The sequence below is a fragment of the Marmota flaviventris genome, chromosome 3 (genome assembly GCF_047511675.1).
Source record: "Marmota flaviventris isolate mMarFla1 chromosome 3, mMarFla1.hap1, whole genome shotgun sequence".
In the NCBI taxonomy this organism is placed as follows: Eukaryota; Metazoa; Chordata; class Mammalia; order Rodentia; family Sciuridae; genus Marmota; species Marmota flaviventris.
The window spans coordinates 142,307,404-142,335,356 of NC_092500.1; the positions used below are offsets into that span (position 1 = coordinate 142,307,404).

A 27,953-nucleotide genomic window follows, 5' to 3' on the forward strand; every position below is an offset into this window, starting at 1 on the left:
TTGCAGAGTTCTTCAGTGATCTCCCATTAGGAGCTCCTGGTTACTGAATACTGAAAGCAAATCTCAGCAAGGCATTGTCCCCACAGCTGTTGTACCTCCTGTTTTTGTTGTTGTTTGTTTGTTTTATTTTTTATCCTTACCACAAGGACACAAGGTAGACACTCCTCTCCATGTTTTTCAGGTGAGGACTCCAAGGCTTAGAACTTGACTAGATCCCAGGATGTAAAACTAGAGTTACAACCCTGGGTTCTCCTTCAAACAACCCTGAGTTCTCTTCACTGTCCAGCCTCCTTATGCCGATGACTTCATCAAAGCACTTTTGTCGCTGTTCTGCGTTTTCTCTAAAATCCAGTCCACGTACTCAGCAACTTTGGTGTAGACGCCAGGTTGTTCCTTGAGGCCACAGCCTTCCCCCCAACTGGTGATGCCCACCAACTGCCACATTCCACCCTGTTTGCAGACTAAGGGACCACCGGAGTCTCCCTGTGTCACAGAGGGTAGAAAAATAAAATGGTAGAAGGTTTCGATGGAGGCGATTCAAATAAGTGTTGCCTTTAAAATTATGAAGTCCCACTTCACATAGCACATACAGCACACTCAGTTTCTGGAAGTTTCTCAGGCCCTCTTGTGTTCCTTGTTAGCTGTTGTGTGTAGTAAAAATCAGTGCAGGGTGGCATTTTCAACTTATTCCCTCATCCATTTTGAGATTTTCAACTACAATCTAGAAATTATTTACAACCTTATCCCAAAGTCAAAGAAATCTAATGTTCTTACGTTTTAGTATTATTATAGTATATACAGTTGTTCTCTTTAAGTTTAACATGCACATGTACAGATTGTGACATATATGTCAGAAATAATATCTTATGTACATTATATGTATATTTGATTTGTTAAAGGGTTATAAAATCATCAGATCATTTGTCTCTAAATTTTCAAAAACCTGTCATGAAATGTGCCATTGGAAAATAGTACCTTCAAATGAATTACTTCACATAAACTGGTATTTTCCCACCCCAATGCAATACCTTACAAGCATCTTTGCCCCCTTCTTTGTAGCCAGCACAGACCATCTGCTTGGTTATGACATAATCTCTATATCTTTTCTGGCATTCTTCATTTGTTACCAAAGGAATATTTGCCTTTTGTAGAATATTTTGGATTTTACCTACAAAGTAATCAATACATATAACTTCAGAGGAGGAAATGCAATAAATATGGAAATAAAATTAAAGTCTTAAAGCAAAGCAGGGTGCTGTATTTCTCATCAGGGCCATATTTTTGGATAAAGACAGTAAATGTCCAGAAGGTAGACAGAGACAGAGAACATGCAGAGAGCACCCTATATTGGCCTTCATTTCTACAACCCATAACCCAGGCTGAGCATGTAACCTGCCATCCTCTCAACAGAAGTCCCTCAGAAATTCTTTCATACATTTATCGCCTACAATACCAATCTGGGCATTCTTATATTTTAATATTTAAATATTCAAATTATAATACAAAAATACTTCATTTGTGAAATAAATCCCAAACCTCTGACAACAGAGGAGTATGTTGTACTTTGAATACAAACACATTTTCCATGAAGTACAATTTATTTATGAATAACTTGATTTCTACCCAAGTCCATTGGATATACATTGGAAGTTTTCTTTGTGTAGTTAAAGTTATTTTTACTCTTCCTCTCTCAAGGTTCTAGTGAAAAAAATGTTAAAATTTTGAATTAGCTGAATTCAGGGCTGATTCAAGAAAGAGAGAGCAAGATTAGTCAGCTATCTTTTTTTTTTGCAAAGAATGACACAAATACTTTTTCCTATTGTGTTACTGGGGAACTTAATTTTTGGAAAGGAAGAATCTTGTGTTTCTAGAAAAGTTCGAGGGCAATCGAAATACTCCAAGTATCTATGAGCAGGGGATCTTCACCTAGAGTCTATAAAAGAATCACATGGTGCATAAACTCAGAAAAAAATATACATCTTTATATTTTCTAATCTCCAAGTCTAACATGCTCTCCAATTATAAATGTAGACCACATACACAGTAGTATCAGCAGCACCATTAACTTGGTCACCAACAGGGATTACAGATGTTTAGGTGTTTCAGGAAGATAACTGAAAATATATGTGTTCCTCACTATTGCACAATTATGGCTGATATTAAAACAGCTTTTATTTAATACACCAATTAAAAAGCACATATATCACTATCACATCTTTTGATGTATTTTGATAATTGTATTGCAATATAATTGGCTTTCTTTCTAGTTGTGTGTGACTTATTATGTAAACATGACTAGTGAGGCAGCTCATAGGCATCACCAGATTGCAGGAAGGATGCATGGAAAAAAAATACTAAGAATTGGTTATAAAGAAAGGCTGTCATTTTGGCCTGTTCTACTGGCCAAAATATCAAGGGAGAACATAATAGGAGAGTCAGGAACACTGTTGATACTGAGAATGAGTTGCACTTCAGTGGGCTTATTGACCTTATAGGGGCCCTGCTCTTTGTGCAGTCAAGCAAATCATCTTTATTATGAAATAAGATGCTTAAAAGTTTAGCTTATAAAGTTTTTCAGGACGCAGCAAAAGTATCTTCTCAAGAATCACTGAACAGCTGGGCATAATGGTGCATGTCTGTAATCCCAGCAGCTTAGGAGGCTGAGACAGGAGGATTACGAGTTCAAAGCCAGCCTCAGCAACTTAGCAAGGCCCTAAGTAACTCAGTGAGACCCTGTCGCTAAACGTAATGTTAAAAAGGAATGGGGATGTGGCTCAGTGGTTAAGTGCCCCTGGGTTCAATTTCCAGTATTCTGCCCCCCACCAAAAAAAAAAAAAAAAATCACTGAACAAACATCTGGTAATAAATAGAGTAGAAAGATCATAAGTTTGGACAAGATTTTTAGACAGAAACTGACTAATTTGATCTACTTATGTGTTATAAGACTGGCTTCAGGAGCAAACTTTAGAATGCCAGGCTGTACCTTTTTCTTTATCGAAGCCCCATCCAGTTACCCAACAGTTGGTATAAATTGTATTTGCATCATTTTTGGAAGGTAGGCATACTGGTTTTTGGAATTCTGAAACAAATTTTAAAACCAGAGTTGAGTTAAATAAAGCTATAGATATTGACTTTAAAAATACATCCTTATATTTTCCTATATTTTCTTACCACGGAAGAATATGGAGAATGACCCTCCTGCTTTCTGCACAACTTCTCAGATCCATGATTTAAGAAAATTTCTCACCATCAGCATAATTTTTCCATGTCATTTTGACATTAAAATTTCCCAGAACAAATGAAAAACTCAACAGTGCAAATTTACCATCGAAAGCATTTAGCAGTTCTTGTGTCTTATTCAGTGTATGCTTGACTAGTTAATAGTGGTGTCTACAAAGTGTCTACACTGTTTCAGGAAGTGTTTTACCACATTTCATTACTTAATTATTATAATAAACCATTGAGGAAATCATCGTCCTAATTTTATAGACGAGGAAATTTGAGGTACAAGGAGGCTCAGCAAGTTGCTGGAGGTCACATAGTTGTGAATGGACATTAACAATGAGTTGTGTTAGCAGGCATTCAGCTCCTGTGGAGCACAGTACCTCCAAAGCCAACGGTGATGGTCTGGTCTTCCCAGAGCTGCCTTCTGCATCATTCTGTTCTCTACCCAAGTGATTCCTGGAAATTAACATCTGGTTCCACTTATCCTCCTATATCCCTAATATTCCTAAGCCTTAGCAATGGTACTTCTGCTACTCTTCTGTTCCCAGATGGCAGTATGCTCAATCCTCATAAGCAGTATCTGCAATTGCATCCCTCCATGAAAAAAATAATTAACATTTCTTGTCCCCTTAAGTAGAAAGATATATTAGGTCAAGCCATAGGATCTTCCCTACCTTCACAACCACCCTCCTTCCCCACAACTCCACCAACTAGAGAATAGTCTCTCCAGATCTGTCCCCTCACTAGAAATGCTGTGAAACTTTAAACCAATACAATACAGTCATGTAGTTTTCCCTTAAATATGCCGCATACCAGTATAATTCAAGGGCGCCTGAAGTTTTATTAAGGCAATGTCATGACCAGCTTCTGAGATTTTATATTTCTGGTGAATAATAATCTCTTTTATTCGTGAGAAATAAGTTTCTTTTGTAATGTTGGACAGTTTCACAAAGCCACTGTAAATGCGCCAAGCATCCGGTAAGGAAATCCTAGGAGAGAAAAACAAATTCTTTGTTGGAATGGGAGAGACTCACAAATGATATTACTCCTTTCCCCTATTACTTTCTCTTTCAAAATAAATAAATAAACGAACGAATAGAGGACAGGGAATCCTTTTTTTTTTTTTTTTTTTTTTTTGGATTTATTTCCTGATCCCTCCTCTAGCAATTTGTCACCAGCAGCAGCAGTAGTAGATCTCTTAAGGTTTAGTTTCGAATATTGAAAATGCACATTTATGTTTTTACAACATGTTTACTGCAAGTAAAAGTAGAAGAATATTGTTTTCCCATTCTGAGAAGCTGTGGGGAAATCAAGCTTAGTTCACCAAACCTGAAAGCAATTGTTTTCATTAGATTCAAAACTATCAAAGAGTCAGATTGATTGAAAATAGGCCACATTAGGGGGACTTCTTATTTAAAATCTATACTTTTACAAAGTATGAACATTTAAATCGGCTGCTCAAAAGATGAATGCATATCAAAGAAAGCCAAATTTATAGTTCTATTTTGTGCAAAGATCTGAAAAATTTTACCATCATGAAGTGTGCGCAAGAAATGCTCACACAAAATACTAAAAGAAACACTGGAGCTGTCAGGTGCAATTTTTTTTTTTCAATTAAATCACAAAGTTCCCATGTTTATTGTCCCCTTAAAACTTACAACACTAAGTCTTCAAGAATGGAAATTTCTTCATCCCAAATTTCAGTGCATTCAACAAAAAGGAGAATACAGTTTCCTGTCTTGGAGCTTTTTCTTTTGAGCCAACCATCTACCCTTAGCAAGGCCAAGTGCTGCAGAGAGCTAACTGAAGCTCACCCTGTGCAGAAGCCTTGTGCTACCCAGCTGTTCGTTGACTGATTTGTTTTCATGGCAGTATGCTCAATCCTCATAAGCAGCAATCTGGACCCTGCCTTTTTAGCCAGGAGAAGGGGTGAATTTTACTAAAATAAAAATACTTTTTTTTCTTTTTGAGAGTGATTTAGCATCTTTTAGGATCTTTTTTGCTCATCATAGGCTTTTTCCATTTTTATTCCTCTCATTGAATGCAGCTGGTACAGCTTATATTTTCTGAGTAATTTTTATGTTCCAGGTACAGTGCTAAACATTTAAGCGTATCACTTAATCCTTCCAATAACATTACAAATTAGCTATTGTTATTATTCATATTCTAAATAAAATAAAACTCATAAAGATTTACAAATTGCCCATGGTCATGGTGATAATAAATGACAGATCTCAGATCCTTTTCTAAGACAGTCTAAAGTTTTTAGAACTTTAAAACTCTGTCATATTGTATTGTTGGCTTGATAAAATAGAAATATTGTATTAAATTATATACATTGAAATATGTATTCATAAACTCTCAGAATTTTGCTCTACTTATTACTACTTGATATCTTTGTGAATCAAAGAGTAAAAAGTGAAATTTCTATTGGCCTAAAAAAAAAATCTTTGAAGAAAACATTTAGGGTGTGGTGGGTGGAGGAGGCAGCAATTGGAATATTTTTTAAGCTTCTCTTTAAGTAGGAGTGATTATTCACCCAGGGGCATAAATCCTGAAAAATAGGTCACCCTCTGTTCTGATGGATCAGCCTGGTCAGGACCCTATAAAATTGCTACATATTTTCAATGTCATTCCTGCTTTAAAATGTCTTTGACATCCCTAATCATGAGGAAGATACAAATTAAATCGATAATGAGATATTATCTCATTCTAATAAGAATGGTTACTATTGAAAAGATAAAAGATATTAAGTGCTGGCAAAGACATGTCAGAAAGGGAAACCTTGCACACTACTGGTGAGAGTGTAAGTTAATACAGTCACTATGGAAGACAGGATGAAGGTAAATTAAATTAAAAGTAGAACCATTTTATGATCCACCAATCCCACTACTGGGTATTCATCCAAAGGAAATGAAATTAATATTAATATTAATAAGAACACCCATGTTCACTGAAGCACTATTCACAATAGCCAAGACATGAAAGCAATCGAGGTGTCCACCAGCAGATGAATGTGGTACATACACACAACAGAATTCTATTCAACCATTAAAAGGGATGGTGTCCTGTCAACTGTGACAACATGTTGGAACCTGGAGATTATCGTATTAAGTGAAGTAAGGTAGGCACAGAAAGGCAGATATGCATAATCTCACTCCCATGAGGAACTTTTATATGTCGATTTCATGGAGGTTGAGAGTGATGGTGATTACCAAGGGCTGGGAAGAGTAGTCCTGATCAGCAGGAACTAAGTGACATACAGGAGGATGATATTCTTGAATACTGTGGCACAATAGGGCCACTATCAAATGATAATGTACTGTATATTTCAAAAGATTAGAAGAAAGGTTTTCGAACATTTTCTTTTAAACAATAAATAAATGAGATCAAAAGGTTTATCTGATTTAAAAATCACACAGTGCATACATTCATTGAAACATAACGTGGTACATCATAAATAGATATACTTTCATATTTATCAGTTAAAAGGTTTAAATAAAATTTTTTTAAAAATAGAAGACAGAATAAATCTCCATTAATAAAGTCACATGATGACAGAAAAAATAACTGCACATTTTTCAAAATGAACAGGCAAGATAAGACATATGCAAGACTTACCCATCAAAGCAATGGGCAGCAGTCAGGATCCATTGGTTTCCAATGATTGACCCTCCACACAGGTGGCTTAGGCTCGTCAGCTTCACCTGTAGGCTGACCTGCCAGGGCCACTCTCCCAAAGAAGAATTTGTTCCTCCCACAATGCGTGGGTTTGTTTTTGTGCAGACTGAAAAGTTTTGAAGCTAATGTTTAGAATTAGACATGAATGAGTCCCCATCTACCAAGGAAAATGAGATGTGTAATTCTGTTACAGAAGAAAAATCAAGCTATCAAAATAACGGGGGCATCCCTTTACAGTTCTATGACAAAGTGACCCATACTCACCAGAGCTGTCTCCTGTTTCACACAATCTCAAAGAATAACCAGAGCTCCCTTGGATCCCATGTGTAATCCTGGTTGGGGAACCATCTGAAGATAATCGCATAGAACATTTACACCTGCATCAAATGAACAGTGTAAAATTAAAGCCTCACAGAAAAGGATGAATTTATCCTGCCAATCAGGAAATAAATGTTCCCTTACTTCTCTTCCTTACAGTCTTCTGGGAGTGAAGAGTAAGTAAAAAACTGGCAGCGAACTGTCTCTGTACACATCTTTTGGCAAGCAATTGCTCCTTGCACAAAGGTCATGTTCAGTTCTTCCCCTCTAAAGTCAACTCCAGAGTAAATTTTGCTGTGGCATGGTTCTGGGCCAAGAATAAACATAAAAGGTAAAAAGGAAAAAAAAAAATCACAAAAGCAACAAACCATAGGCACAAGTTTCTGGTGCCTCAAGGACTGTTTCATCATTGTTACATTTTAGAAAGTCATATGATTTGTCACATGTACTATGATCAGTGAATCCCATTACCAGGCAAAGTTCTTTTGCAGGACAAAAGGCTATGTCCAGATATAGTGTTTTCCTGAAGAGTAACGCAAGTTGGTGTCCCACTTACAGAAGTTTTTAGGAAACAGACATTTCTATTTAAAGAAAAATGGGAGAGAGAAAGAAAGATGCATTAATCCATTAAGTCTCCAAGTTCTCGATTCTGGAATATTCCAATGAAATTAACTCAGGTGCATTAAAATAGGTTGAAAATCATAATCCAGATATGTATTATTATAGTAATTAATATTATCATAGTATCATTAAATCATCACTATATTGTTACATGTTGCACACTTTATTTAAGCTTATATAGGACTTCCACATCTGGAGCCATGGCCCAAAATGGGTTAAAAGCATCAGGCAAGTGCAAAAGCAGCTCACATCAGAAAAACAGCTCTGCACATTTTATTCACTTGAGAAATTCTCTTCAAAGTAAGTCAGACCATGGGACTCTACTAAATTATAGAGATTAAATGTAAATCAAGCCACCTTTCCCTGTGGTGAAAATTAATAGGCACAGATACCCTAAAAAGAGCATAATTAAGTTCCACTTTCTACTTGGAAAAATAAAACCCCCCAAACATCAAAGAATTAATTACCCTTCTATTACCCTCATGTGTGTAAAGAAAAAACCGGGTTATGTAAGGGTATAGAGGTCAGTCCAGAACCTTGATCAGGATAAACAGGGCTCTAATTTCTAGGATGGAAAATAATGAGAGTCCACAGGCTTCAAAGATACACAGCCAGCAAGGAGCTTTGACCTCCAGCTCATACAAAACACCAAGACCCATCAGAAAGGCTCTGCTCATTTCTTTCCCACGCCAGACGTTTTGTTTTCAATGGTGCATTTGTGTCAGATAAGAGAAAATTCCACTAATCTCTCAATTAATCTGCCCCTGATAGGAAAGCACCTGCTTAAACTGTAGGCTCTAGTGCTTTGCAGGATATGAACAAAACTTTTTCAAAACTCAAAAAGTGACTTTAAGAACAGTGGGCCCGCTCTCCTTTGTACTTGCCTCTGTGATTCTTCATCCCATTCATTGGTGTGGAACGTGAAGAAGAAGCAGTTGGCATGGTAGGTGCAGATGGTCCGACACACTAGAGCATCTGGAGTGACAACTCTGGCAATATTCACATCTGTAAACGCAAGTTGCTGGAAAAGGTCCATTTTGCAACCTGAGAACTCGCAGAGGAAAGACACTCCTCAGCCAACCACAAAGGCTATGTTTTCTGGTCCTTTGTCATCACAACTAAGGACATTATGCAGATTTGTTGTTTGTTGTTGCACTAGACATCCTAAGTGGAAAACTGCCTCTCTCTTTTTTTTTTAAATTTTTTTAGTTACGAATGGACACAATACCTTTATTTTATTTGTTTATTTTCATGTGGTGCCGGGCATTGAACCTAGGCACATGCTAGGCAAGTGCTCTACCACTGAGCCACAACCCTAGCCCCAAGAAAACTGTCTCTTAAAATATCCCCCAATTTAGCCAGTCTCTGTGGTGTGCATCTATAATCCCAGCAACTTAGAAGGCTGAGGCAGGAGGGTTGTAAGTTCAAAGCCAGCCTCAGCAACTTCAAGGCACTAAGCAACTCAGTGAGACTCTGTCTCTAAATAAAATACAAAACAGGGCTAGGGATGTAGTTTAGTAGTTAAGTGACCCTTAATTCAATCCCCAATACCCTCCCCCCAAGATAAATCCCCAAATTTATTGTTTGGTACTTGGAAGAAGGTAAAAAATTTTCTAACTCTGATAAGAAATAAATTTCTATGTCATAGAAATAAAATAACTTATGCTCCTAGTGTCCCAGCTCCATCTTCCATCAGAACAAAATGGTTAAATTACTCAGAATGTATTTTCTTTATATTACCCTAATCCTGAGTCAGGCCTTAGGAACAGGAAGTTTAATAAGTTCTTGAATATGATGAAAAATATTTTAATAAGAAGATATTAATAAAATTCTAAGCAGCTATCCAAAATACCAACTACCCTTTGAAATTAGAACAGGAAAAATTCACTTTCATTTTCCTTACATTTTATTTTTCAATTCTATTTTTCTTCTGTTTATATTATTTAATTTATTTGATGACATAATTTTATCAAAATTATGGAAGCTTTAAGAATAATAATAGAAACTATGTGAAAGAAAAACAGTCACAATTTAAATGAACATATTTGGATTGAGACAGCACCTCCCTTAGTTCTTTCATATGTTCACTCTCGAAAATTAGACCTCAACTAATTAAATTAAAGAAAACAAACAAACAAATATGCACAGACCCTTGAGCTGAAATAAATGGGTCATTGATACCAGACTACAATGGCATCCTCACAAGAACAGCACAACAGGTTGTTCTACACCTTTATGTAGACATTCATAGTGAGAAGGATCTCACTATTTCATGACAAGAACCACTTATTTTCTGGACCACTGCAAATGTTAGGGTTATTCTTATTTTCTTAATTATGAGTCTATGAGACTAAGTAGATTAATTCTTTATTAGTGACAGTCTTTACAAAAGAAGGTTCCCCCCCCCCAAAAAAAAAATCCAGCAACCCAAAATTAAGATAGTCCTCTTAACCCATTTTTGAGATTAATACCTTTAACTTTTTATTTTAATCATTCAAAACTTTTCTGCTCCTTCTGGTTATTTTACCATCCCAGTTGCCCTCCTGATGTGTTCCAACTCTATTGCTGCACTCCAAGTGTGAATTACAGAATTGAACATGATCAGGGTCCACTTCATGCTCTGAATATCACCCTTGATGCTCTGCCTCTGTCACTTGGTTTAAAACTGATCTATTGGGTTTTTACCCCCTTCCTCTTCTCTCTCCCCTCCTTTCTAACCATGAAGAAGCAGAATTAACCTTCTTCCTATCCTAAGCCAAGTTTTCTGTCCTTTGGATCATGGACCATAGGAATAAAGGAATCCAGACTTTGGGGTTGCCACCAGCAGGACAGAAATGGCTATCTCTTGAGGATACCAATAAACTATGACTCCCAGCAGGGCACAACTGAGTGCAGCCTTTGTATCCCCTCTTGAAAAGCCCACTGTTCCCTCCAAGGGTTAGAATCTCAGCCTCTGGGAAAGGAGTCCCCTTTTTATTCCTTTGCTGGCACAGCAATAAAACTTTTTCCTTCTTCTTCTTCTTCTTCTTCAAACCTTGCCATCATTAGACTGGCATCAGGGTCAAGGTTGGACCTTTCAGTACCAAATGTGGAACCCCAGTGGGACTTGAGAGTGCCTTCAGCTCTGGCCTTCTTGGGCAGGTCTGGCACTTCAAATGCCTCCCCTTCCATGCTGAGCATGCAAGATGGCTAATGAGTTTGGTGGGAGCCAACTCCTGGAGAATTAGGAGATGGGGTGAGTTTGTCTCAGGTGAACTACTATCCTGGTGAATAAAGGAGGAAACATCCCAGCAGCTGCCAAGGATCTTTTTGCATTAGGGAATTCCCTCCTTCCCCCTGAACTCTCTGAGCTGCTCCATTAATTGAGCTACTTTGAAGAAAAGGAAACTGAACTCAGTAAAGCCGTATCACATGGACCATCTGGAGTGCAAGCTAAGACTCTTGATTCTACACATCTTTTCCCCCTTCGTGGGGACATCTGTGGAGCCATGGTGTAGTAGTCACTGTTAGATTGGAGTAGAAAATCAAGGGAATTTTTTTTCCCCCATCTGGTCTGTTTTAGTTTCCCATTCATCTGCCTTGGTTTGGGGGATTCCCTCTGGTTGTCTATCTCTGTGTTTTTGGAAGACATGGGCAATGCTGTGTTGATCCCACTGGGTAGCCTCTTGGGAAAGATCGTGGCTCAATGGGGTCACATACAGGTACAAACCTATGAATAAGGAAAAGCTGATGTTTAACTGTAGCGCAATTGGGGCCATTGAATGATACTGTGAATTATTGCATGACCTTATATTTGGAGTTGGTGTGTTAGAGGTCAAATAAATGGAAGAGATGTATGTGCAGGTATTTATGTAGTTGCATGATACAGAGTCTCAAGGCCAGCAACTAAGTCGATGGTACAAAGAAAGGCACTGCCTCTGGTGTACAAGGATAGCAAGACACCCGAAGAAAAAGTTGCAGAAGATTTAAACCCTTTCAACCCAATGCCTGCTGGCCCAACATTGCCTCTCAGCCTGGCCCCAGTTCCAGGCATGTGGGTTGAGGATGCCAGCCCTCTACTGGGGGGGAAAAAAAAGTCCCAGGAAGCTGCCAGGGATATGGAGAAATGTGTGCATGGGGCAAGTAAAACCTCTGAGGACTCCCAGTCTCCTTGGCCTGCAGTGGGTAGAGGATCACCAGCCAAAGAGGACTTTGTGGTGGGTATAAACACCACTAGATTATGCCCTGGGGACAGGAATATTTCCCCTTTTAAGATCCAGCAGGACACCTTATTTATCCAGGAGACACCATAACTGGGGCAGAGCAATTCTTACTATGACAGTAACCCACTGATGTAAATGCAGAGCGGGCCTAGCAAGGCGAACTACTGCAGGTTGGGAAGGAGGGGAAGAACTCAGCTGCTGCTTTAAAACCTTCAACTAGAGAAAGACATAAAAAAAAGACCCCACCAAAAACAAACAAACAAAAAAACACCCTGAAGCCTCTTGTATCAGCTCAGGGTCCTCAAAAACAAAAATAAACAAACAAAAAACCCATAAAGGCCTTGTATAGCTGTACTGCTAGACTGTGACACAACTGTGCCACAGACAGCAGGGGCTACATCCTGTAGTGATAGGAGAAGCTGCATAAGAAGAGAGCTTCCGAAGGTGGAGGCCACTGACATAAACCCCTCACAGCTACTTGATACTGCCTAATGTACATAATGACCAGGAGGTGCAAAGGAATCCTCAAGGAAGCCTAAAGAAAAGCATAGAAGGGTCCACCCTCCATTGAAAATTAGCATGCCCACTGTTAGAAGAAGGAGCCCACTGTCACGGGAAGCTCGCTCAAAGTTGATGATGTTGCAAAAATAAGAGCGACAAGTCAGGCGCAATGGCATCCACTGCACAAACCTCTTGAATGCAAACTGGGAGAACAAAGATCAGCTTGTTGGATGCCAGAGGAGCCCTCTCCTGGGGTGAGATTTGTTGTGTGAGTGAAGAACTGAAATAAGGTTCTCACCCAAAAAGCAAGTGCCACCAGAAAACACCGCCCTGGTTCCTGCCTTCACTTGCCAGCCAAGACAAGGAAATGGAGCCTGCTCTGTGGAGGTCTGCTCAAAAAGTGAGTAAGGCCATATGGGCTGAAGGGACCCTAGGAAGGGTGACCAGTGCTATCCCAACCAAGATTTACCTAAGGAGGAGGTATAACTTACTCCTTAAGAAAGAATATCTCCCTTAAGTGAAAGGCATTAATGAGGATTCTGCCTTTTCTGGACAAATTTTTAAAACACGGATTGAGTCAGCTTTGTCAGATCCCTTATAATACTCCAATTCTTCCTGTTGAAAAACCTCATGCTGTGCTGATTTGTGCAAGACTTAAGAGCTATAAATAAATAATATCATTCAGTATCTTCAGCCCATAGCACCAAATCCATACACTCTGCTGACTGTGGTGCCAGGAGACTGACTGGTTCACAGGATAGATTTACAAGATGCTTTTCTTCTGCATCCCACTGGATGTAGATAAAAAGGTCCCAATACTTTTGTGTTGAGTGACAGGACTCTAATACTACAGTAACCACCTGGTATTATTGGACTGTCCCACCCTAGGGATTAAAAAATCTCTCACACTGTTTAACGAGAATCTGGCAGAAGATCTTCAAGGGTTATGGCTAGATCAAGGAATCCTTTTACAATATGTGGATGACCTGCTTATAGCTGGCCCCAACTATAAACACTGTTTTTTAAACACTAGAGTTGTAATGAAACACGGCACCTCCTGAGTACATAAGTTGCCCACAAAAAAAAAAGTCTCGGGTTTATAAACAACAAGTCACCTAGCCAAGATTCCAACTTGGCCAAAGAACCCACAGTTTGATATCAGATCAGAAGCAGACTGTCTCTGAGAAATTGGGAACCAGAGACAGTTACATGGGTTCTGACATTCTCAGGATTCTGACATATTTGGATCCCTAATTTTCGACTGATTGCCAAACCCCTATATGAGATGTAACAGAAATAGAAACTTTGATTTAGACACCAGAATGCCAAACTGCCTTTGATAATTTAAAACAAAGCCTCATGAAATGCCTGCCCTAGGCCTGCCTGACATACAAAAGGACTTCATGAGAAATAAGGCAAAGCCCTTGAAGTTCTCTCACAGACACTGGGAGCATATTGAGACCTATAGCCTATTCATCAAAATAGCTCAACCACACAGGAAAAGGATGCCCCCTTTCCTCAGGAGATAGCTGCTACTTGTGACTTACTACAAGAGGCTGAAAAGTTCACTCTAGGACAACCTATTACTTTGTCTCTTTCTCACCAAATCCTGGTCCTACTAAAACTGAAGGATGGCTACTGGCTGAGTCCCGGGAGGTTGCCAAGATACCAGGCCATCCTATCAGGTAGTCCAAATGTTAACCTTAAAACTATATTCACGTTAAATCCAGCAATTCTGTTGCCAGAAGATGAAAACAGGCTAATACAACATGACTGCTCAGAGATCTTGAGACTCTTTACTCCAGTAGGTTGGATCTGCTTGGTCAGCCTAACACAGAGCTGGACTGGAACCTCTTCACCAATGGGAGCAGCTTCATCGACAGCAGCCAGCAGAAATCTGGAAATGCTGTGGTCATGCAACCACAGGTACTAAAGGCTGAGGCTTTGCCACTGGGAGCATGAGACCAGAAAGCCCAGCTAATTGTTCTGACAAGAGCTCTCAGACTTCCAAAGAAATGGAGGTAAACATTTATACTGACTCAAAATATACTTCCATGATTGTTCGAGTACATAGAATTCTCTAGAATGCAAGAGAGCCCCTCATAGCTAGAGCAAGACATTAAACAGATCCTTGATAGAACAGCATCAATACAGGATGTGGCCTATCCAAAGCAGATGGCGATCATGCACCCGTTCCAGTCATCAGAAGACTGATGCTTATGTGGCCCTGAGGAATCAGGCTGATGCTAGGGGAGCCTGGTAAGCAAACTGTTTAACATGGCCCTAAAACCTCAACTTAAACCAGACTAACACAAACCTTCTTCTACGGAGGAGGATGAGAAATGGGCCAATGGATGAAGTTTCGATTCCTGGGACAGAGCTGTCAAGTGGAGATGGGATTCCCACGGGCTCATCCTCTTGCCTGACCTACTTGAGAGTATTCACCATGGGAGGACACTTTGGTAAATGTCATCAAGCCCCACTTGGGAGGACCATGCCTCCAACAGACCATTCAGCAAGTGACTCAAAACTGTGTCTTAAGTACCTCAAACAATCCAAAGATCAAAAGACGGCTGACTTTGAAAGGAACACAACATGTAAAAACACAGCCTTTTGATGCTTGACAAGTAGATTTTACTCAAAAGCCCTGAGCCACAGGAAACGTCAGATGGTACTGCTAGACACCTTCTCTGGGTAGGTTGAAACTTATGCCACTAGAACACACACATACACAGCCAAGTGTGGAGGTACTAACCTGTAATCCCAGCGGCTTGGGAGGCTAAGGCAGGAGGATTCCAAGTTTAAAGCCAGACTCAGCAACTTAGTGAGGCTCTGAGCAACTTAGAGAGACCTTATCTCAAAATAAAAAATAAAATAGGCTGGGGATGCGGCTCAGTGGTAAAGTGCCTTTCAATCTCTGGTACCAAAAAGAAAACACACACACACACACACACACACAAAAAAAAAAACTTCAGAAATAACTAAAGTTCTCTTGAATGATCTGATCACAAATTACAGACTCCCCTCCTCAATGCAAAGTCTCTTTCTGCATAGGTGGCCCAGCAATTGAGCAAAGCATTTGCTATCCAACAGAAGCTACCCACATTCTGTAGACCCCAATCTACAAGGAAAACAGAAAAGATAAACTACACCTAAAAGAAAGCTGAGGCTAAATTAAGGTAACAAGCCCACCTGCAGTGGGCTAAAGTGCTGCCAATTGCTCTCGTTTGGATAAAGTGACCCCAGAAGCAGGCTTAAATTGAGCCCTAGAAAAAACAGTGTATGGGAGAAACCTCCTGGTACCTTGGGGCAGGGGAGTGGAAAATGGGAAAATGTAGATATGTAGATAGAGTGAAAAAACTAGATTAAAACAGTATGAACTACAAATCAGTCAAATATTCACTGCTATATGAAGGGATCCTTTCAGGTCCCAATCAAGTTTGAAATCACCTCTCCCTCACTTCAGGTAAAAGTCCAAAAGAAAAATGACAACAGGTTTTAAAAACCTTCTATTCATAAGACCCCTCCCTTGGTTGCCCATTTTTAGCAGGAAGTAGCTTGGAGATGTTGTTGCCCATTTTTCCATAGAAATGGAAGATAGAAATTGACAGTGGGGAAATGTAAAAGGGTTCCACTTTGTGCTTTGAATATAGCCTTTCCTCTCTGCCACTGCTGCTTATTTTTAAACTTATATTTTTTTCCTTCCTCTTTTCCCTCTCCCCATCTCTAACCATAGAGTAGCAAGATTGACATTTTTTCCCATCTTAGACCAAATTATCTATCCTTCATGGACCACAGGAATGAAGGAATCCAGACTTCAGGGCTGGTACCAGTGGGGCCTAGAAATGGCTGTTTCTCAAGGCTGCAAATGAATTTTGAGTCCTAACAGGGCATAGCCAGAGCATAGCCTTTGTATCTCCTCTTAAAAAACCCTCTGTTCCCCCTGACAGAAGAACAGCCTCTGAGGCAGGAGTTCCCTGTGTTTTTCCTTTGCTAACAAAGCAATCAAATTAATTTCTCCTTTTTCTCAAAACCTTGTTCTCACTGAGCACAGCGATGCACACCTATAATCCCAGTGGCTCAGGAAGATAAGGCAGGAAGATTGCAAGTTCAAAGTCAGCTTCAGCAACTTAGCAAGACCCTAAAACCTAGGGAGACCCTGTCTCAAAATACAAAATAAAAATGTCTGGGATGTGGCTCAGTGGTTAAGCGTCCTGAGTTAAAACCCTGGTACCAAAAGAAACCAACAAACAACGATAAAAAACAAAACAACAACAACAAAAAATCCACCTTTTTCTCACTATTGGATCAGCAATGGGAACAAGGACTGAGTGTTGGTATCAATCTTTCAGTCCTGGTCTGACCCATACAGGTGACAAAAGGACTTCTTGATTCCACAGACTATTTTCTTTCTTTATAAAGCCAGTTTGTTTGGTTTGTCTACCAAAAGCACTACAGCTGGTAGAGTAAGGATCTCCAAAAATCATCTCCTCCACAAAAGTGGGGATGATATTGGCAAAATCATTAGAACCAATACTTTTCAGAGCTCTGGAAATTAACCAAAGGCAAACAATAATCCAGGGACCAATAACTTAAAAAAAAAAAAAAAGGCACCACTCGTTCCCTATTCCAAGATGGCTGTCATTATTTGATGTGTCAGGAAGTTCCCTAGAGAATCCCACTCACAAGACTTGAATTTATTTGACTGAACCTTGAGATTACTCATTGTTTCCAGCCTTTTCTTTGGGTGCATTTGCTGGGGGAAGAGGGAAGAAGAAGAAAAGGAAAAACAAAATCACAATGATTATATAATGTTGTAGCTGCCTAAGGCATTGGTAACAGCTGGAGCAAATACCAAATCAGTAAGATGGTTAACAGTTTTCCTGCTCAGATTGTAAGTAGTTTTGTCTCATAGATGAGGAGAAAAGTGAGTATCCTAAAACCTTCTTTTGAAATCCATGCAGGAAGAAGGTCAAGAAGAGAAGGAAGTCTTTAAACATACTCACAGTTGGGTTGAGAGGTAGGAAATTCTGCATTAAAAGAGGAGGGGGGGGAAGTAAAATGTGTGCAGGTTCAACATTTATCTGTGTGACCTTGAGCAGATCATTTCACCTCTAGGAGCTTTAATTCCTTATCTGTGAAATTGGGAAAATCCTTGGTGAAACTAAAGATAGGGGACAAAGGTGTGGTAATGACTACAAATTACCCTGAACTTATGAATTTATCTAAACAATTAGGCCTTAGATAGAGTCTTGTCTTCTAGGTTTAGTTGGCATCTGAGGACTATGGAAGAATGGACTCAGGGAAAAGCCATGCTTTTAAGAGCTTACTCCCCTTCCTGAAATATCCAGGAGTTTTATCACTCTGTAGAAGCCACTTTATTAGATTGAAGTAATATGTGAACTCACTGTAACTTAACAAGAAAGCAAGAACAGAACAGGTAGAGATTAGATACATGAGGTGTTCTTTCAGGCTGTGGGCAGCAGCTGGGAAGGGCCTGAGGTCTCCACACATGCCTGCTTGCCTTTCCAGTTTGTTCCATCATGTTATGACACAGCGAGATGCATTTGCTAGGTGCAGCCACCCAATTTTGGAATTCCCAGTCTCCATAACCATAAGCTAAATAAACCTCTTTTCAAAAATATAAATTACTCAATCTCAGGCACTCTGTTATAGTAACAGAAAACATACTGAGACAAGTGCTATGTACAGAAGGCAATGCTTCTGAATAAAGAGTCCTACCTCCTGTAGTCCATACCTCCAAAAATTCTCCCAGAAAAATGTGAATATTAAAATTAATAATCAATAAATTTGAATCAACAAACTGGCACACAATTGACTTCCCAATCTTCCACAGAGAGGTCTTTGCCCAGCATCCAGAGCTATGCGGGAGACCGCTTTGGTTTCCATAATACCTCATTATTAATAATATTGTGCCAAATAAGATGAAGTTTCATGGCAATTGTTTGGATAATTCAACTGAAATCACCTAAATGTCTGGAACACTAGGGTTTTATTGATTCATTATGGTAGAATCATTTCACTAGATACGGACATCCTCAAGAAATGATCCTATAGTTTTCTCTACACTATCACTGTATTATTTCCTATTACTGCTCTTGTAGGAGTGTTATCACAAACTTAAAGACTTAAAACAAGACAATTTGATATTCCATAGTTTTAGAGATCAGAAGTCTGAAATGGGTCTTTCTGGACTGAAATCAAGATGTTGGCAGGGTTTTGTTCCCTTGGGATGCTCTATAGGAAAATCTATTTCCTCATCCTTTTCTAAAAGCCACTTGCATTCCTTTTGTACCTTTAAAGCCAGCAGGGTAACATCTCCCTAACTCTGACCCTTCTGCTTCCCAAGTTCTCTTATAATGATACAGATGTCTACATCCAGACAAATACAGATAATCCAGAATAATCTCACCATTTTAAAGTCCTTAACTTGGTCACATCTACAAAGATTCTTTTGCTGAGTAAGGCAACATATTCATGAGTTCCAGTGACTCATTCTGGGCACACAGCGAAACAGTGGTCCTCTACTTAGGAAACAGTGGTCTCTACTTAGGAAACAGTGGTCCTCTACTTACCAATTTCTGAAAGTGCACAGGGCTTCAGTGAGAATCCAGATACCACATCCTTCAGTACCTTGATTCTGGTAGGTGTTCCACTTAGACTGCGCTTTAATAGGCAGTTGTTCCTGAATGTAAAGAAAAGAGGTTATTCTGCATCTTGCACTTGAAGGTGTATGAAGCTGTCCAGGTAGTATTTGGCACTGAAACGATCCATATTCAGTAGAAAATAAACAAGGCAATCAGAAGCCAGAACAATAACCTTTATAGTGAGTGGGTTAGGGGTTTGCATTACTGATAAAAGGGACATCCTTTCCCTCTGCAGAAGGAAGTTTATCCTGATAATGGGATGGAAGACCCTAAATTTTTATTCCACAAATACAGCTTATCTGAGGACCAATTGGAGCTTATTCTCTTTAAAGAAAATGACAGGCAAATAAGGAAGGTAGTTAGGACAAAATACCCAGTTGGTTTTTAGTTGGGGGGAAAAAACAAGCTATGAAGAATACAAATAATCCAAAATGCACCATCATAAAAGACACACACTATGAATTTGACTTACCGATACTCAGCAAAATAAAAATTTTGGGTGGCATACGTGAAAAATTGGCAGCGAATATCATTGGTGCACAATTTTTGGCATTCTTTAACACTTTGAACCTTAGTCATATTAAAATTGGCTCCTCTCATATCAATTCCCTCATAAGTGTCTCGGTGGCAAGCTGTACAAATGAAACATGTAAAGTCAGTAAAGTTCCTGTCTAGAGGGAGCCCATTCCCCATCATTTGGGCACGGTAATTTGAAAGGTAATATCCCCATTTTATCTAGGGGATTTAAATTTTCTATTATATTTCTACATTGTCAAACTCTGCTGGAAATAAATATAACCCAAAATGATTTTCCCTTAGAATACCATCATTAAAAAAGGGGGTTATTTTGCTTCCTAAACTGTAAGATATACACAACAATACAGGTAACAGTACATTGAAATTATCAATGGGCACTGGAAAGTAAATTAGGCAATGATAACAAGGATCCTGATTATGTGTGCCAAAGATCTGTGTTATTAAACAGACTAATGTGCCTTTGACCTCCTGCACTTAGTGAAGGAGATTCTTTATCTCTGCTGTATTTCTCCACTTTTGACTACTCAAGTCTGATTATGAGTTATTATCTGTAAGCCCTGACATTGACCTCTCTGTGTCAAATCTTTATAAAATGTGGAGAGTTCTTGTACATGCATGTTAAAACAGCTTCCACTTTCGTTCTAAAAGTTTGTTCAATTCTATTTAAGTACCCTTTTAATTGAAATTTATCTGATCTGAAAAAAATGTACATAATTAACAGTGAACCAAATTAGTCTTTTTTTAAAATCAATTTGTTAGACCCTTGGTTAAAGAACCAGTATAACTAGCAGTGTAAACCCTAATCTATTTCATATATATATATAATTTTCCACTCTTAAAATGTGTGAATCCATAAAACTAATTTTAAGCCTGGGAAGGTCAGAAAATGTACACAGTTGCAGGAAAACATTATATTGAGATGGGCAGGGGAGTGGATGACCTCCTTCAGGTGTTCCTGAAGATAGGACTCTGTAGGTTATAGAAAAAAAATCTCTTTTAAGTTTACTACTGATGAGAAAAACAGGCGAAGGGTTGGGGTGGGATAATTGCAAATGAAAACTCTTCATTATGATTATACAAAACCTTTAAATCTACCTCTAATTTTTTTTTAACTAGAATTGATCCTGAGTTTGGAGACTTTGTGTACTTGCTGGGAGATTTTTGTTTGTTTGTTTATTTTCACTTATTTAAGATGTTTGGAGAGAATGAAAAAGGAATTTTAAAATCAAGCTAGTGAGTTGACTGATTTGGGGCATAAATTAACAATAATTAAATAGTATTGAAAAATAGCACAATATTTATTATTCTTTAAATATTGCTGTAAGATACAATAATTGGAAATAATACCAAATTATACTAGTATATAAACCTGATCTTATACATAGGAAATGTACTTTGCCTCAGGGTAACTACATCTATTACACTGGCTTAGTCAGGCCTTCAAATTTATAATGAAGGCCCTGCCACCCCTGGTTAACTGGTTAAAATTCTAATTGAAGGCTCAAAATGTGGCTTATTCAAAGAGTGGTGTTAGTGGGGGAGGAAAAGGTGACTTCTGAAATTTGAACCCACAAAATTAATGGTATACAGTAAAGATACAATAGTAATGATAGGTAGTCCCAGCATAGTTACTTTAAGATTCCACCAACCCATCAGTTGAGAGGATCTTTTCATCACTATTCACTTTCTGGCCGGTCCCAGTGTCACTAAGAAACACTTCCTTTGTCAAATTGTTTAGGATGATGTTGGAAATTGTTTCCTAAGATATCAGTTGCAACAGGTGTGGAACTTAATCCTCTAGCATCCCAGTTTTCAGATTCCTTCTAAGAAGAATTATTATTAGCCAGATTTATAGAACCCAGTCCTTCAGTTTGGGTTGAATGGTATTCAACAAGGTTTCTTAAACTCTTGTCAATGGCACTATTGACATTTGGTGGCACCAGAAAATTCTCTATGGTGAAGAATGTGTAGCACCATCTCTGGCTTCTGCTCATTTTATATATATATATATTATAATCTCCCCTACTTAACACTACCAAAAGCATCTCTAGGTATTGCCAAACGTTCCCGAGGTGGAAGGGAGGGTATAAAATCACTGCTGATTGAGAACTACTGATAAGAACTGCAGATTACCTTCAAGTGAACTGGGAGGGAGATGGTTTTCTTTTATTGTCTTATCTGAACTCAATAACAGACTATCCTTTGCCTATGTTTTCACTTTCTGCAAATATTAAACTATACTACTAAACTCATAAAAAAAATAGAGGCTCCTTAAGCATGCGTGTACTGACTGATATGTTGACTGATAAAGACAAGAGAATTGTCAAGATAAACATGCTTCCCTCTTTACATCCATTACACTACCTCATCTTTGTTATTTTTTTTTTAGTGCTCCCTTCCAAAAGAGCACAGCAGTACAGACTTTGAGCAAAAGCTATTTTAAAGGAGATCAGTTATTAACTCAAATTTAGTTAAATAATAAAATGCACGTCTTACCACTTATTAGGTGGCCACACTGCTTTAAGGAATGCCCAGAGACTGCATTTTTCTTATGCACCCTTGGTAATGTTCCGGTAACACTGTCTTTCAAGAAGCAGCCAAACCTGTTTTTAAAAGTAGCTTCACTCAGGAAGTAGAATCAATAAACATACACTAAAGAAATGTCTAGCATTTTCTACACATTACTAAATGAAACCAGGAATAAAAAAATTAATGTTGTTTCCCGACATTTGCTAGAAAAACACTCAGAAGTGATTGTGTAATATCTGGTGGGCTCTGTAATACCTCACATAAGCATTGTTTTTCTTCGTGCTCACAGAAAGTCAGTCATATTAGAGTTGATTGTTCCTATCTTTCTAAACTTCCAGGGTGATTCCCAACTGGTGATTTTTTTTTTTTTTTTTTTTTTTTGGTAACAAGGATTGAACCTAGGGGCACTTAACCACTGAGTCACATCCCCAGCCCTTTTTATTTTTTATTTTGAGACAGGGTCTTTCAAAGTTGTTTAGAGCCTTGCTAAGATGCTGAAGCTGGCTTTGAACTTGGGTTCCTTCTGCCTCAGCCTCCAGAGCTGCTGGGATTACAATTGTGTTCCACCACAAAGAGCATGGTGATTATTTTTATAAATAATTTACTTAAAATTTAAATCAGTAATAGGAGGTGGATCTCTATATAGTACTTATCATTCTTATCAGTTCTTTGTAATCTACATCTACTGGAAGACTTCTTTCTGTCTTTAATGTCAATCTTAATGTTTATTTCATTATTTATAAGAATTCTAGAATTCAGCTTTTAATGTGATGCCTCTCACAGTCTGAGTTTTCTGTACAGTTTAACATGTAAGATCAGAGAATGAGTATTGAATTTCTAGTTCTTAAACTCAAATAGAGTGGGAGATGAGAAAAGAGTTATGGGTATGAAAAATGGAAACAAAATATTTTGTTCTGGATATTGATCAAAATGAAAGAAAATTAAGATGAAGCTATGAGTGTGTACAATAAGCATCTTTACAAACTAATTAATATTTTAATCATTATTTTTCAAACTGTACATAATACATCCTCTCTCTCTCTCTCTCTCTCTCTCACACACACACACACACACACACACACACACACACACACCCTGTACACTCTAGGTAACCAAACTGGCTTACTGTAGGCACCGATCACTAGTCCTGGGTCTTACACAACTGTGTTCTCAACAAAATGCTTGATTCATGTTATATCTTTTTCTTTTTCTTTTTTGGTACTAGAGATTGAACATAGAGATACTTTACCACTGATTTACATTCCAACACTTTATTTTATTTTGAAACAGGGTCTCATTACATTGCTGAGGATGGCTTCAAATTTGTGATCCTCCTGCCTCAGCCTTCTGAGTTGCTGGAATTACAGGCATGTACCACTGTGCCGAGCATTTTATATTTTATTAAGACGAAACTATTCACAAATGTGATAAGTCAGACAGTTAACTATATATTTCCTGGTGTAGGTGAAATGTTTGCCTATTATTAGACCCTTTCTTGAGACAATCTCTTGATGATTTTTTAAAGTGCTTTTTTCTTGAGGCACTGGGTTGAAAATAACTGGCTTCTACTACTTTAAGTCAATTCAGTGATTTTTTTTTTAAACACAGTTTCCTAGGACCAAGACACTGGTTCAGTAGGTCCAGCCTGTGGCTAGGAGTCTGCTTTTGTAAGTCCCACTCCAGGGAATCCTGATGAAGCTGGTCTTTGAACTCATTGGAGAATCCTGTGAGATACTTCAGCTTTTTTGCACATCTGATACCATTTTGAAAAATGACTGAATTGGCCCATAATGAAATGCAAATTCTTACTTTTTAGCTGGCTCCTTAGTTAAACTTGCTGGAAGAAAACTGAATAGCAAACACCTGGGGTGGAATGTGCACATCATCTGACAGTGCTGAATATCTGGGCTGTACAAGGAAGTGACATCCCCACCTCTGAAGAAAGTATTTTGATATAGTTGAATCAGGCAGCCTGTGATATAATCATTAAAAGTTAATGTGGAATCAATGCAAATAATAATTATAACAGAAATATATTGCCTTCTTTTTTTTTTGCGGGGAGGGGGCTGTGTACCAGGGATTGAACTCAGGGGTACTCAACTACTGAGCCACATCCCCAGCTCGATTTTGTATTTTATTTAGAGACAGGGTCTCACTGAGTTGCTTAGCACCTTGCATTTGCTGAAACCGGCTTTGAACTCTCCATCCCCCTGCCTCAGCCTCCTGAGCCACTAGGATTATAGGCTTGTGCCACCACACCTGGCTGTATGTTGCATCCCTAACCTTCTTTCTTCTTCTAGTGACTGCACAAAGATCTTTATAGCATGACTTTGATTATAGAAGCAGAATGAAACATATTAAGGCAATTATTTGAACAACATACAATATTATTTAATGTCATTTTAGAAAAGTACTTCTGTATAAAAAATTGGATAATTGTTAAATCATATAATAATTTGCAGATCAATGATCAATTATCCCCAATAAAATATACTAACTTGATTTCTCCCTGTTGCCTAACATGCTATGAAAATAAGCCCTAAGCATAATGATATTTGATCTATTTTTCAAAACTTTCAAAACAAATATCTCCCTAGATAATCAATAACTCTGTAAGGAAAGCTTGAGGCAGACTTTATTTTCTGCATCTGACATGTATTTTTTTTAAAGAAAGAAGTTAAATAACTAGGTCTCAGAGTGTACAAATTTGCCTAAGATCTATAGTTAATTAATGTCCTGGGACACAAACTGAGCCTTTCTAATTTCAAATCTTGTTTCCCTTTTCTAGCATGCAATGTTAAATGTTGTTCTTCAACTCAGTTTAATTCAAGCAAATTATTTTTTGTTAAGATAATTTCTAGATAGTTTAAGCAAATGCATGCACACACTAAATCAAAAATAAAATTTCAACCACTTGCTGTTTGGAATTAATCACAGTTCTTAATTACTTTGCACCCCACATATTATTAGAGAATTGTCTTTACTGGCTTTCCCATCTGAATTTGGATTTACCTTGAAAGGTAATTTTATTAATCAAATTCTGATTAATAAACTTTCCAGTTCAGATAGTACATCCATTTTAGTCAATCAACTGTTAGTTAACCAGGCAATATTCCAATAGCAACTGTCTATACCCTAGTGCGGTAGGCACTCTTCAATTTAAATAGTGTGTATTTTTGAGTTGCCTTTCAGAAAAGGGCAACTCAGATAAAATGTATTTCCTTGGGTTTTAACATTTTATCTGCCCCATTCTAGCTGTCTGGGAGCTCTGGCCCTGAGACCCATTTGATAACCAGACCAGCAAGATTGCTTCTCTTCCTCTTGGCATTGTGGCTAACAAGCTTACCACTTGGATAAGGTCTATATTTGGCAGGAGCATAAATCTCTTTGGGTTAAAGCTTCTGGGGATACAAGTTCCCAAGGGTGTATGCCTAGATTTTGTACATGCACAAAACACGGAGTAGTTGGCCCAGGGGCAATGCTAACCATAAAAAGCTTTGTTGTTTAGACAGTTGGTGTTTTGGCTTATTCATAATTATCAAGCAGCCACATGGTCCTGATTGTAAGGCACTTACAAAGGTATAAACTATGACCAATGCTGGCCTGGGCGTTCCCATTCTGCAGTTGAGTCTTTGTGAACTGCCATGTCAGTCAGGGCACCTAGAAATGTATCAACTTTGGAGCTGAATGGAAAGAAAGTTCTAGTGCATTCCTGTCTATCCTCTAATCATCATAGCTTTCATAGTTTTTACATGTCCCTGAACATTGAGCAGATTGTTTGGTCTTGTTAAAAAAAATTACATGATCAATGAGGAGAAGCAAAGCATTCTAATTTTTTCAAAAAATTAAGTGACATCTGGGCAGGGTGGCACACACCTGTAATCCTAGCAGCTTGGGAAGCTGAGGCAGGAGGATTGTGAGTTCAAAGCCAGCCTCAGCAAAAAGTGACACTAAGCAATTCAGTGAGACCCTGTCTCTAAATAAAATACAAAATAGAGCTGGGGATGTGGCTCTGTGGTCAAGTGCCCCTGAGTTCAGTCCCCAGTACCAAAAAAAAAAAAAAAAAGAAAAAGAAAAAAAAGAAGTTAGGTGACAAATATAAAAAGATAATCTACTAAAGAAATAAAAGTGATTAGTAAGCATATGAAAAATGGTAAGAATCACGAATCCATATAAGATAAAACAAATACATGTCAATTTACCCATAAGGTTAGCAAAAAGTCAAAATTAAAGAACCAGTGTTTTCATATTGATTTTTATTCCAAGTAATAGAAAAACTAGTTCAAAGTAGCTTGGATACAAATGAAATTTATTGGTCCAGAAGCCAAAAAGCCTGTGGTAAATCTGGTTTTAGGAGTAATTGCATAATATATTCAATGTATAACATCAGTACACAATTTGTCTACATCAATTTTCTCTGTTCTGTAGTGGTACCATTGATCTCATTAGGAGCCTTATTTCTAGGTCTAAGCCAAAGCGTTATTACAATACTTTGGCTCTATTGGGTCATTGCAGCCAGCAGGATGTGTGTACTTCCTGATTCAAGTCTGGCTGGGACATAAGCTCTGGCTCTGGTGTCATTAGCAGAAACCACATGGACCAAAACTGAGAGGCACCAGATCTCCAGAAATAAATTTGGATACTGTTGCCTAAAAGGTGACAATGTGCCAGGTCACAAAGCTACAGATGCCTATTAGAGTTGACCTAAGCAGATAATGAGCATTCTCACATGCCAGTGGGAAGACTTATACTTCTTTACAGTATTAATGTGTTTTTTACATGGCAATGATTATGGTACAGAAATGCAATTAGGGGTTGAGGGACAGATGGAGGGGAGGTGTGAGTCAGAGTTAAAAAAAAAAAAAGGCTTTCCTAAAAAAAATTGTTTCTTATTACAAATATAAATCTCATCCAGTGGTATTTATCTTAGTCACACATCTAAGAGATCAATAAACAATCTTGGAGTAGTCATCTGAAGTTGTTATAGACTCAGAACCTACTCCTAGTGGTAACCCAGAGAATATTTCACCCAGCAATGACTAATGAAAAACAATGTCCAAAGTCATTCTGCAAATTAATGACGTAAGTAAATCAACAATACCAAAACATGGTGTTGAAAACTTTCATCGAGAATATCAAAGGTATGTTTTAGTAAGTTAAATTTAGACCATTTCAGAAATGGTTCCCTAGTGGCCTAGAGTAAAATTACCACGTACCTGTCAGACACTTGATGGGACCCAGATGCTATGCACTGCCTGGTACTCCTTTTAATTTTTAGTGGTAAAAATATAAATAGAAGTCAAATTATTTGTTTTGAGATCTGCTTTGTAAAGAGTCATCTCCAAAAAGAAGCTTTTCTAGTACCTGCTCCAAGACATCTCATTCCTGGGCTCCTCCCCCTGATAAATCATGTATGTTTAGGACAACCTATCTAGGAAGAAGTGTCTTGCCTTCAAACATTAAAAGGATAATTCTCCTGAATTACCAGGGGCTGCCTCCTTCCTCAAAGCTGTATATTCTTTACCTTTCTCCAGGATGGTACAATTTGCTGGACTATTCATCTCTCAAACACCCTAACTTTATCTCTTGTAGATAAAATACTTACCACAGGAAACTGTAGCAAACAAACAAATGAAGTAAGCTGCTTGCTTGAATGAAAACATCCTAAAAA

At 38.2% G+C, this 27,953-nt stretch overlaps 1 protein-coding gene across 1 annotated transcript; it reads right to left on the bottom strand.

Moving 5' to 3' along the window:
* On the bottom strand, window positions 1-27,945 carry Klkb1 (kallikrein B1). The gene is made up of 14 exons (XM_027927139.2): window positions 27,888-27,945; window positions 24,092-24,254; window positions 22,250-22,356; window positions 19,689-19,848; window positions 19,145-19,254; window positions 8,730-8,889; window positions 7,696-7,805; window positions 7,369-7,531; window positions 7,171-7,283; window positions 6,847-7,012; window positions 4,039-4,214; window positions 2,984-3,079; window positions 1,029-1,168; window positions 1-483 (listed from the first exon to the last, which is right to left on the bottom strand). Exons 1-14 carry the CDS (start codon window positions 27,943-27,945, stop codon window positions 292-294), a joined length of 1,914 nt encoding a protein of 637 aa, XP_027782940.2. The 3' UTR covers window positions 1-291.
* Between the last annotated feature and the right edge of the window lie 8 nt (window positions 27,946-27,953).

Coding starts and splice junctions, on each gene's coding strand:
- Klkb1 (XM_027927139.2), bottom strand. CDS start 27,945: ATGTTTTCATTCAAGCAAGCAGCTTACTTCATTTGTTTGTTTGCTACA. Junction 19,849..22,249: donor GTGTGGCCACCTAATAAGTG/GTAAGACGTGCA, acceptor TCATTTGTACAG/CTTGCCACCGAGACACTTAT. Junction 8,890..19,144: donor CTGTGCACTTTCAGAAATTG/GTAAGTAGAGGA, acceptor GCGAGTTCTCAG/GTTGCAAAATGGACCTTTTC.